General features: G+C 51.7%; 2 protein-coding genes across 3 annotated transcripts in view; one reads left to right on the forward strand and one right to left on the reverse strand.

Moving 5' to 3' along the window:
- Window positions 1-2,312: 2,312 nt before the first annotated feature.
- Window positions 2,313-9,796, reverse strand: si:ch211-1a19.3 (peptidyl-prolyl cis-trans isomerase G). Its single transcript, XM_060067236.1, has 4 exons — window positions 8,689-9,796; window positions 6,572-6,668; window positions 4,810-4,963; window positions 2,313-4,053 (listed from the first exon to the last, which is right to left on the reverse strand). Exons 1-4 carry the CDS (start codon window positions 9,004-9,006, stop codon window positions 2,616-2,618), a joined length of 2,007 nt encoding a protein of 668 aa, XP_059923219.1. The 5' UTR covers window positions 9,007-9,796; the 3' UTR covers window positions 2,313-2,615.
- A 153-nt stretch (window positions 9,797-9,949) lies between these two features.
- Window positions 9,950-11,040, forward strand: part of LOC132469333 (collagen alpha-1(XVII) chain-like) — an 11,042-nt gene continuing 9,951 nt past the window's right edge. The window contains exons 1-2 of one of the 2 annotated variants that reach the window (XR_009528405.1): window positions 9,950-10,618; window positions 10,649-11,040. The exon at window positions 10,649-11,040 is cut by the window's right edge and continues 9 nt beyond it. The gene's annotated coding sequence lies outside the window, so the exon portion shown is untranslated. The other variant, XM_060067304.1, reaches the window with a different exon arrangement.

The raw sequence follows: 11,040 nt of genomic DNA on the forward strand, positions 1-11,040 counted from the left end.
GGGTGAGCTAAAGAAGCTATCTCTGTAGCTCTAGAGGTGAGCTAAAGAAGCTATCTCTGTAGCTCTAGGGGTGAGCTAAAGAAGCTATCTCTGTAGCTCTAGAGGTGAGCTAAAGAAGCTATCTCTGTAGCTCTAGAGGTGAGCTAAAGAAGCTATCTCTGTAGCTCTAGAGGTGAGCTAAAGAAGCTATCTCTGTAGCTCTAGGGGTGAGCTACAGAAGCTATCTCTCTAGCTCTAACGGTGAGCTAAAGAAGCTATCTCTGTAGCTCTAGAGGTGAGCTAAAGAAGCTATCTCTGTAGCTCTAGGGGTGAGCTAAAGAGATATCTCCGAGCTCTAGAGGTAAGCTTTAGAGCCACTATCTATATACTATACATCTATATAATATACTATCTATCTACTATACATCTATATAATATGCTATCTATATACTATATAATACTAAACTATCTATATACTATATAATACTAAGCTAAATATATATACTATATAATAATAATTATATATATATATATATATATAATACAAAACTATATATATACTATACTACCCCACTGGTCTCACTGGTCTTCATCACTAGAGGCTAAGAGAGCTAAAGGTGCTATCTCATTAGCTGGGGTGAGTTAAAGCCTAAAGGTGCTATATCAGTAGCTCTGGGTGAGCTAAAGATGCTATCATTAGCTCGGGTGAGCTAAAGGTGCTATCTCATTAGGGTTAGGTGAGCTAAAGGGGCTATCTCATTAGCTAGGGTGAGCTAAAGATGCTATCTCATTAGCTGGGGTGAGCTAAAGGTGCTATCTCATTAGCTGGGGTGAGCTAAAGGTGCTATCTCATTAGCTGGGGTGAGCTAAAGGTGCTATCTCATTAGCTGGGGTGAGCTAAAGGTGCTATCTCAGTAGCTCTGGGTGAGCTAAAGGTGCTATCTCATTAGTTTGGGTGAGCTAAACAGGTTATCTCATTAGCTAGGGTGAGCTAAAGATGCGATCTCATTAGCTCGGGTGAGCTAAAGATGCTATATCATTAGCTGGGGTGAGCTAAAGGTACTATCTCATTAGCTGGGGTGAGCTAAAGACGCTATCACATTAGCTAGGCTAAAGGTGCTATCTCATTAGCTTGGGTGAGCTAAAGGTGCTATCTCATTAGCTTGGGTGAGCTAAACGGGCTATCTCATTAGCTAGGGTGAGCTAAAGATGCTATCTCATTAGCTGGGTTGAGCCAAAGGTGCTATCTCATTAGCTGGGGTGAGCTAAAGGTGCTAACTCATTAGCTGGGATGAGCTAAAGGTGCTATCTCATTAGCTGGGGTGAGCTAAAGGTGCTATCTCAGTAGCTCTGGGGTGAGCTAAAGGTGCTATCTCATTAGCTGGGGTGAGCTTAAGGTGCTATCTTATTAGCTTGGTTGAGCTAAAGGTGCTATCTCATTAGTTTACGTGAGCTAAAGGTGCTATCTCATTAGCTGGGGTGAGCTAACGGTGCTATCTCAGTAGCTGGGTTGAGCTAAAGGTACTATCTCATTAGCTGGGATGAGCTAAAGGTGCTATCTCATTAGCTTGGGTGAGCTAAAGGTGCTATCTCATTAGCTGGGATGAGCTAAAGCTGCTATCTCATTACTGGGCTAGCTAAAGGTGCTATGTCAGTAGCTATGGGGTGAGCTAAAGGTGCTATCTCAGTAGCTGGGTTTAGCTAAAGGTGCTATCTCAATAGCTGGTGTGAGGTGTAGGACCATCTACTGGAGACAGTTTGCCTTGAAGTCGCTCATCCTAAATATGTCTGACGTGCTGACCTGTTAACGTGTAACAAAGTGTTAATAACGATCTTTATTAACACTTCTCTCACTCATTAAAAACACAGACACATATTAAAAAGCTGAGTGGAAGAGAGCATAAAGTAAATAAATGTGATTCATTTCAGTCCCTTTTGATGGATTGGGTAACTCTTATCGTCTGGACTTGTCACATCATGGAGGCGAGGAGGAGGAGGGGGGGGAGAGAGGGGGGGGAGGAGGAGGAGGCGAGGAGGAGGGGGGGAGGAGGAGAGGAGGGGAGGAGGAGAGGAGGGGAGGGGGAGGAGAGGAGGAGGAGAGGGGGGAGAGAGGGGGGGGGGAGAGAGGGGGGGGGGAGAGAGGGGGGGGAGGAGGAGGAGGCGAGGAGGAGGGGGGGAGGAGGAGAGGAGGGGAGGGGGAGGAGAGGAGGAGGAGAGGGGGGGAGAGAGGGGGGGGGGAGAGAGGGGGGGGAGGAGGAGGAGGCGAGGAGGAGGAGAGGGGGGGAGGAGGAGAGGAGGGGAGGGGGAGGAGAGGAGGAGGAGAGGGGCGGAGGAGGTGGAGGATGTGGGAGGGGAGGAGGAGGAGGAGGAGGTGAGGGGTTGGATGAGGACTAGAGTGAATGGCAAATTGAACAAAAGCAAAAAGCAGAAGTAAAACTTCAAAATCCCAAAAACATATGACCTTTACATAGTAACATAAAATATTACTACATATTAAATATTGTAGTTATATAAAATCCTACTATAATATCAAATATGACTATATTATGAAATATTACTATATTATAAAATATTATAGTAAGATAAAATATGACTGTATTATTAAATATGATCTATTGTCTGGTCCAAAGAGATGTTCAGCAGTCTGTTGGCCACATCGGGCTGGTCCTGGTCCTCATCCTGGTCCAGGTCCTGGACTTGTCCCTGGTCTGGTCTGGTCCTGGTCTGTTTCTGGTCCTGGTCCTGGTCTGTTTCTGGTACTGTTTCTGGTCCTGGTCTGTTTCTGGTCCTGGTCTGTTTCTGTTTCTGGTCCTGGTCTGTTTCTGGTCCTGGTCTGTTTCTGGTCCTGGTCCTGGTCTGTTTCTGGTACTGTTTCTGTTTCTGTTTCTGGTCCTGGTCCTGGTCCTGGTCTGTTTCTGTTTCTGGTCCTGGTCTGTTTCTGGTCTGTTTCTGGTCTGTTTCTGGTCTGTTTCTGGTCCTGGTCTGTTTCTGGTCTGTTTCTGGTCAGGTTCTGTTTCTGGTCCTGGTCTGTTTCTGGTCCTGGTCTGTTTCTGGTCTGGTTCTGTTTCTGGTCCTGGTCCTGGTCTGTTTCTGGTCCTGGTCCTGGTCTGTTTCTGGTACTGTTTCTGGTCTGGTTCTGTTTCTGGCCCTGGTCTGTTTCTGGTTCTGGTCCTGGTCTGTTTCTGGTCCTGGTCTGTTTCTGGTCCTGGTCTGTTTCTGGTCTGGTTCTGGTTCTGTTTCTGGTCCTGGTCCTGGTCTGTTTCTGGTCCTGGTCCTGGTCTGTTTCTGGTACTGTTTCTGGTCTGGTTCTGTTTCTGGTCCTGGTCTGTTTCTGGTCTGTTTCTGGTTCTGGTCCTGGTCTGTTTCTGGTCCTGGTCTGTTTCTGGTACTGTTTCTGGTCTGGTTCTGTTTCTGGTCCTGGTCCTGGTCTGTTTCTGGTCTGTTTCTGGTCCTGGTCCTGGTCTGTTTCTGGTCTGTTTCTGGTTCTGGTCCTGGTCCTGGTCTGTTTCTGGTCTGGTTCTGTTTCTGGTCCTGGTCTGTTTCTGGTCTGTTTCTGGTTCTGGTCCTGGTCTGTTTCTGGTCCTGGTCCTGGTCTGTTTCTGGTACTGTTTCTGGTCTGGTTCTGTTTCTGGTCTGGTTCTGTTTCTGGTCCTGGTCCTGGTCTGTTTCTGGTACTGTTTCTGGTCTGGTTCTGTTTCTGGTCTGGTTCTGTTTCTGGTCCTGGTCCTGGTCTGTTTCTGGTCAGTTTCTGGTCTGTTTCTGGTACTGTTTCTGGTCTGGTTCTGTTTCTGGTTCTGGTCCTGGTCCTGGTCTGTTTCTGGTACTGTTTCTGGTCCTGCTTTAGGTTTCTGGTGGTCCTTCTCCCAGAACCCCTTGAGCCCGATCCCATCTTCCTCTACATGGCGGGAAAGGAGGAGCAGGAGAGGAGGTGCAGAACCCAGCAGGCTGAGAGGCTGAGCACCCAGACAGCAGGAGGTGAGGAGGAGGGGGGGGGAGGAGGAGGGGGAGGAGGAGGGGGAGGAGCTTTCTGCTGTCTGCTCAGATGAACGAAGCTCCTCCTCCTTACACCTAGACCTGCACAGGAACGTGGAATTAGACTGATGAGTGAGTGAATTATAGCTATGAATGTGTTAAAGGGTAACCATCTATTAATAAAATGTAATAGATCTGGGTTATTCATGTATGCCTGTTATTCATGTATATGTTATAGATATGGGTTATTCATGTATTAATACATGAGCGTGTTATAAATCGGGGTTATTCATGAATTAATGTTATTCATGCATTAATCCATGTCTAGGTGTTTTGGGTTATTCATGTGTTAATACATATGAACGTGTTATAGATCTGGGTTATTAATTTATTAATCCATATTAACTTGTTATAGGGTTATTCATGTATTAATCTATGTCTAGGTGTATGGGATATTCATGTGTTAGTCCCTATGAAGGTGTGATTCACTCACAGCCTCCTCTCCAGGTAGGTCTAGTGTATGGGTTATTCATGTGTTAGTCCCTATGAAGGTGTGATTCACTCACAGCCTCCTCTCCAGGTAGGTCTAGTGTATGGGTTATTCATGTGTTAGTCCCTATGAAGGTGTGATTCACTCACAGCCTCCTCTCCAGGTAGGTCTAGTGTATGGGTTATTCATGTGTTAGTCCCTATGAAGGTGTGATTCACTCACAGCCTCCTCTCCAGGTTGGTCTAGTGTATGGGTTATTCATGTGTTAGTCCCTATGAAGGTGTGATTCACTCACAGCCTCCTCTCCAGGTTGGTCTAGTGTATGGGTTATTCATGTGTTAGTCCCTATGAAGGTGTGATTCACTCACAGCCTCCTCTCCAGGTAGGTCTTGCTGGAGATGCAGGCGCTGGTCTGGCTGCGGGCAGCCTCTGATTGGCTCTCGGCCGCCGCGTTGAGGCTGAGGCACGAGGCGGTGATGTGGGCGGCCTCGGTCACGTTCTGCTGCAGGGCCTCCATCTCCTCTGGACCAATCACAGCACAGCACCGTGTTACCTCGACTAATCACAGCACAGCAGAGTACAGCCTCAGCAAGTCACAGCAGACAGGGACTAAAGGAGACCGCTGAACCCCTAACGTCCACCAGGGGGCGACGGGGACTAAAGGAGACCGCTGAACCCCTAACGTCCACCAGGGGGCGACGGGGACTAAAGGAGACCGCTGAACCCCTGACGTCCACCAGGGGGCGACGGGGACTAAAGGAGACCGCTGAACCCCTAACGTACACCAGGGGGCGACGGGGACTAAAGGAGACCGCTGAACCCCTAACGTCCACCAGGGGGCGACGGGGACTACAGAGGGGAGCTGATAGTTTAACAGAACCAGAGATATGAGAAGAGCCTTTGTTCTCAAGGACTGTTCTCTACTGGTGAGGTGAGGTGGTGGAGGAGGGGTAAAGGTCCTACTAATCACCTAATAACCTAATAACCTTCCTCTCCTCCTCTCCTCTCCATCTCTCCTCTCCTCTTCTCTCCTCCTCTCCTCTTGTCTCCTCTCCTCTCCTCTTGTCTCCTCTCCTCTCCTCTTGTCTCCTCTCCTCTTCCCTCCTCTCCTCTCTCCTCCTCTCCTCTCCCCTCCTCTCCTCTCTCCTTTTCTCTCCTGTCCTCTCCTTTCCTCTCCTCTCCTCTCCTCCTCTCCTCTCCTGTCCTCTCCTCTCCTCTCCTCTTCTCTCCTCTTCTCTCCTCTTCTCCTCTCCCCTCCTCTTCCCTCCTCTCCTCCTCTCCTCTTCCCTCTCCTGTCCTCTCCTGTCCTCTCCTCTCCTCTCCTCTTCTCTCCTCCTCTCCTCTCCTCTCCCCTCCTCTTCCCTTCTCTCCTCCTCTCCTCTCCTCTCCTCTCTGCTCCTCCTCTCCTCCTCTCCTCTCCCCTCCTCTTCCCTCCTATCCTCCTCTCCTCTTCCCTCCTCTCCTCTCTCCTCCTCTCCTTTCCTCTCCTCTCCTCTCCTCTCCTCTCTCCTTTCCTCTCCTCTCCTGTCCTCTCCTCTCTCCTCTCCTGTCCTCTCCTCTCTCCTCCTCCTCTCCTTTCCTCTCCTCTCCTCTCCTTTCCTCTCCTCTTCCCACCGCTCCTCTTCCTCTCCTCTCCTCTCCTGTCCTCTCCCCTCCTCTCCTGTCCTCTCCCCTCCTCTCCCCTCCTCTTCCCTCCTCTTCCCTCCTCTCCTCTCTCCTCCTCTCCTTTCCTCTCCTCTCCTCTCCTCTCCTCTCCTCTCCTCTCTCCCCTCCTCTCCTCTCTCCTCTCCTCTCCTCTCCTCTCCTCTCCTCCTCTCCCCTCCTCTCCTCTCCTCCCCTCCTCTCCTCTCTCCTCTCTCCTCCTCTCCTCTCCTGTCCTCTCCTGTCCTCTCCTCTCTCCTCTCTCCCCTCTCCTCTCCTCCTCTCCCCTCTTCTCCTCTCCTCCCCTCCTCTCCTCTTCCCTCCTCTCTCCTCCTCCTCCTCTCCTCTCCTCTCCTCAACTCTCCTCTCCTCCCCCTCCCCCCTCTCTCCCTGGGCTGTGTTCCTGTGACTCAGAGGTTGCCATGGTTCCAGGGAACATGTCTAAGAATACCCTGGCGGGACGTCCCGGAGTGAGCAGAGTTTTCCTACCGAGCTGCCGGCCGACGAGGGCCGAGAGGTTCGTGTAGAGCAGCTCCTGCTGCTCCAGCTGCTGCTGCAGAGACGACATGTTTCCATGAAGCAGCGCCTGCAGGAGCACAGGGAGGGTTTACATCTAGTACTACCATAGTACTACAGGTACTGTGGTAGTACTATGGTAGTACTCTAGTAGTACTGTAGTACTTTGGTAGTACTCTAGTACTGTGGTAGTACTGTTCTGCTATGGTAGTACTCTAGTAGTACTTTGGTAGTACTCTAGTAATATGGTAGTACTGTTGTACTAGCAGTACTCTAGTAGTACTTTGGTAGTAATCTAGTACTATGGTAGAACTGTAGTACCATAGTACTACATTAGCCCCGGGCGGTCCTCTCGAAGGTCTCCTGGGACCGGACCTGTTGGGCGACCGTGTGAATGATGAGACGTCTCTAAGGGTGAAGGTAGGGCTGATCTGGGGCCAGCTGCTCCACAGCTTTCCCTTGTAGGGACTTCTCTGGGTTTCCTCCGGGCCGAGAGGAGCCACGCCCGTCCTCAGACCAGGTCAGCGCTGGTCAGACTCGGGCATTTAGCGACATTCCTAACGGCTCACAAAGCCTCACCCACAACAGGAAGACAGGAGAAAAACACCTCGACAGACAGACAGACAGACAGACAGACTGCCTCTAAGACAGACAGACAGACTGCCTCTAAGACAGACAGACAGACAGACGGACTCCTCTAGAGACACACAGACAGACTGCCTCTAAGACAGACAGACAGACTGCCTCTAAGACAGACAGACAGATGGACTCCTCTAGAGACAGACAGACAGACAGACAGACAGACAGACAGACAGACAGACAGACAGACAGACAGACTGCCTCTAACAGGACAGACGGACTGCCTCTAACAGGGCAGACAGACTGCCTCTCCTCTGTCTCTGAGGCTCTCCATCGCTGTCCAAACAGAAGCTGCTCCTCACGCTAACGTCTGGAATGTAGCGGCCATGACTTCATCTGCTCCCAACACTCTCCTGTCCTCAGCCTGACTCTGAGACAGACAGACAGACAGCCTCTAGACTCTGGAGGACAGACAGACAGACAGACTGCCTCCAGAGGACAGACAGACAGACAGACAGACTGCCTCTAGACTCTGGAGGACAGACAGACTGCCTCTAGACTCTGGAGGACAGACAGACAGACAGACAGACTGCCTCTAGACTCTGGAGGACAGACAGACAGACTGCCTCTAGACTCTGGAGGACAGACAGACAGACAGACAGACAGACTGCCTCTAGACTCTGGAGGACAGACAGACAGACAGACTGCCTCTAGACTCTGGAGGAAAGACAGACAGACAGACAGACAGACAGACTGCCTCCAGAGGACAGACAGACAGACAGACAGACAGACAGACTGCCTCCAGAGGACGGACAGACAGACAGACAGACAGACAGACAGACAGACTGCCTCCAGAGGACAGACAGACAGACAGACAGACAGACTGCCTCTAGACTCCTCATCCTGACTCACTGCAGATCGTAACACAGATTAATTTAGCTTTCCTAGCTGAGAACTCACTACAGGTCGAGAGCCTTTCAGAGGAGGACGTAATTGATCAGAGGTGGACATTATTGATCAGAGGAGGACGTTATTGATCAGAGATGGACATTATTGATCAGAGGAGGACGTTATTGATCAGAGATGGACGTTATTGATCAAAGGAGGACGTTATTGATCAGAGCAGGGCATTATTGATCAGATGTCAACATTATTGGTCAAAGGTGGACGTTATTGATGGGGTCGACATTAATGATCAGAGGTTAACATTATTGATAAGAGGTGGACATTATTGATCATAGATTAACATTATTGATCAGAGGTGAACATTATTGATCATAGATTAACATTATTGATCAGAGGTGAGCGTTATTGATCATAGATTGACATTATTGATCAGAGGTGAGCGTTATTGATCAGAGGTGAGCGTTATTGATCAGAGGTGAGCGAGGTGAGCGTTATCGATCAGAGGTGAGTGTTATTGATCAGAGGTGAGTGAGCTGAGCGTTATTGATCAGAGGTGAGCGTTATTGATCAGAGATGAGCGTTAAGGATGGGCGATGGCCGCTCACCTGTCCGTGGCGGCAGGCCTCCAGGCTCCTCCCGCTGAGTGCCAGGCCGGTCTCCAGGGTCCGGACGCGGTCCTGTTGCCGGGTCTGGTTCACCCTCAGCTTCTCCACCATCTCCTCCAGCGCCACTTTGTTCTTCCCCCACACCACCTTGGCCCCCTCCAGCTTCTCCGTCACCTCCTGCAGCCGCTGGTCGCAGGGCGCGGGGGGCGTGGCCTCGGGCTGCGACGCCCACACCGCGATGATCACCATGGAGGCCACGCCCCACACCACCAGCAGGGCCAGCAGCAGGGTCTTACACGTCTGGCACGACGCCGTCATGACCGCTCACCTGGTCCTCTACTGGTCCTCTACTGGTCCTCAGATGGTCCTCAGCTAGTCTGGTCCTCAGCTGGTCCTCACCTGGTCTTCAGCTGGTCCTCAGATGGTCCTCAGATGGTCCTCAGATGGTCTTCAGATGGTCTTCAGCTGGTCTTCAGATGGTCCTCAGATGGTCTGGTCTTCAGATGGTCCTCAGATGGTCTGGTCTTCAGCTGGTCTGGTCTTCAGCTGGGCCTTAGATGGTCTTCAGCTGGTCTGGTCTTCAGCTGGTCTGGTCTTCAGCTGGGCCTCGGATAGCTGCTGGTAGCTTGGTGTAGCTGGTCGCCAGCTGGTCACTAGTTAGCAGTAGCTGGTCTCTAACTTGGTGTAGCTAGTCTCCTGCTGGTCATTAGTTAGCAGTAGCTGGTAGGTAGTGGTCTCTTGGTGTAGCTAGTCTCCAGCTGGTCACTAGTTAGCCGTAGCTGGTAGGTAGTGGTCTCTTGGTTTATCTGGGGTCGTGCTTCTCTCTCTGAAGGCAGAACCGACTGACATTCACCTCAGAGGAAAGGGGAGGTATCAATCTTACTGTCCAACCAATCAGGTCCCCTATCTTCCTTAACCCCGCCCCCCTCCCCCCCCCACTCACACACAAATACTAACTTGTAATGAAAGCTAGATGTGCAACATCGTTTCCAGTGTGTGTGTCCCAATTGTGTGTGTGTGTGTATTTATTTATGTGTGTGCGTGGTTGTGGTTGTGTGTTTAGCGAACAGTAAGTTTTCTGTTTCTGATTCTTACAAGTGGAACCTTGGAGAGAGAGAGAGAGGGAGAAGGAAAGAGGGAGGGTAAGGGGGAGGGGGAGGGAGGGAGAGTGGGAGGAGAGAGAGAGGGATAGAGAGAGAGGGAGAGAGAGGGCGAGAGAGAGAGGGGGAGAGACAGAGAGGGAGGTGGAGAGAGAGAGAGAGGGGTTGATATAGGGAGGTGAAGAGAGAGAGAGGGAGAGAGAGAGAGGGAGGTGGAGAGAGAGAGAGAGAGAGAGAGAGCGGGAGAGAGGGAGAGAGAGAGAGAGCGGGAGAGAGGGAGGGGGATAGAGAGAGGGGTTGATAGAGAGAAAGAGGGAGGGGGGAGATGTTGAGGGAAGGAGGGAGGGAGAGAGAGTAATGCAGATCCCAACCACCTGAGCGTTACTCCGTTACAATCCTTCACACACCAGTGGGTAAAACATGATCTAAACACAGTGACCTCGAGTGAACCCCTCTGGTGGTCGTACATGGTATGACTCTCAGTAGTCACCACGTGAAGGAGGGTGGAGCCGTCCAGATGAGCTGAGTGGAGACTGGTGCACTCTGGGTAGTGTAGTGTTGGTAGGGAACAGAGAGGAGGAGCATCTGTCAGTGCAGCTGCTGTTGTTACATTGAGGGGATTTTGCTGAAATTTTTATCCAAAGCGACTTGCAACTGTTCATTCCCCCCGCGGAGTCGACCCCCCAGGGCGACAGCCAGCAGATCAACGGCGTCTCTCTCAGGGACACCTCCACACTCGGCTAGGAGGAGCCGGGGATCAAACCAGGGACCTTCAGGTTACCAGCCGACCCGCCCGACCTCCTGAGCTACTGCTTCCCAGTAGCTGTTGTGTCTCACTTCCCAGGTCTCCACCGGACCAGGTCTCCACCGGACCAGGTCTCCACCGGACCGGCAGTGTCCAGGTCTCCACCGGACCGGGAGGGTCCAGGTCTCCACCGGACCGGGAGGGTCCAGGTCTCCACCGGACCAGGTCTCCACCGGACCAGGTCTCCACCGGACCGGCAGTGTCCAGGTCTCCACCGGACCGGGAGGGTCCAGGTCTCCACTGGACCAGGTCTCCACCGGACCGGCAGGGTACAGGTCTCTAGTGGACCGGGAGGGTCCAGGTCTCCACCGGACCGGGAGGGTCCAGGTCTCTAGTGGACCAGGAGGGTCCAGGTCTCCAGTGGACCGGGAGGGTCCAGGTCTCCACCGGACCGGGAGGTGGTCTGTCTCTTCATGGCGCGGACGGCGACGGTGTTGCTGTGGGCCG

This window comes from Gadus macrocephalus, chromosome 12, assembly GCF_031168955.1.
Source record: "Gadus macrocephalus chromosome 12, ASM3116895v1".
Taxonomy (NCBI): Eukaryota; Metazoa; Chordata; class Actinopteri; order Gadiformes; family Gadidae; genus Gadus; species Gadus macrocephalus.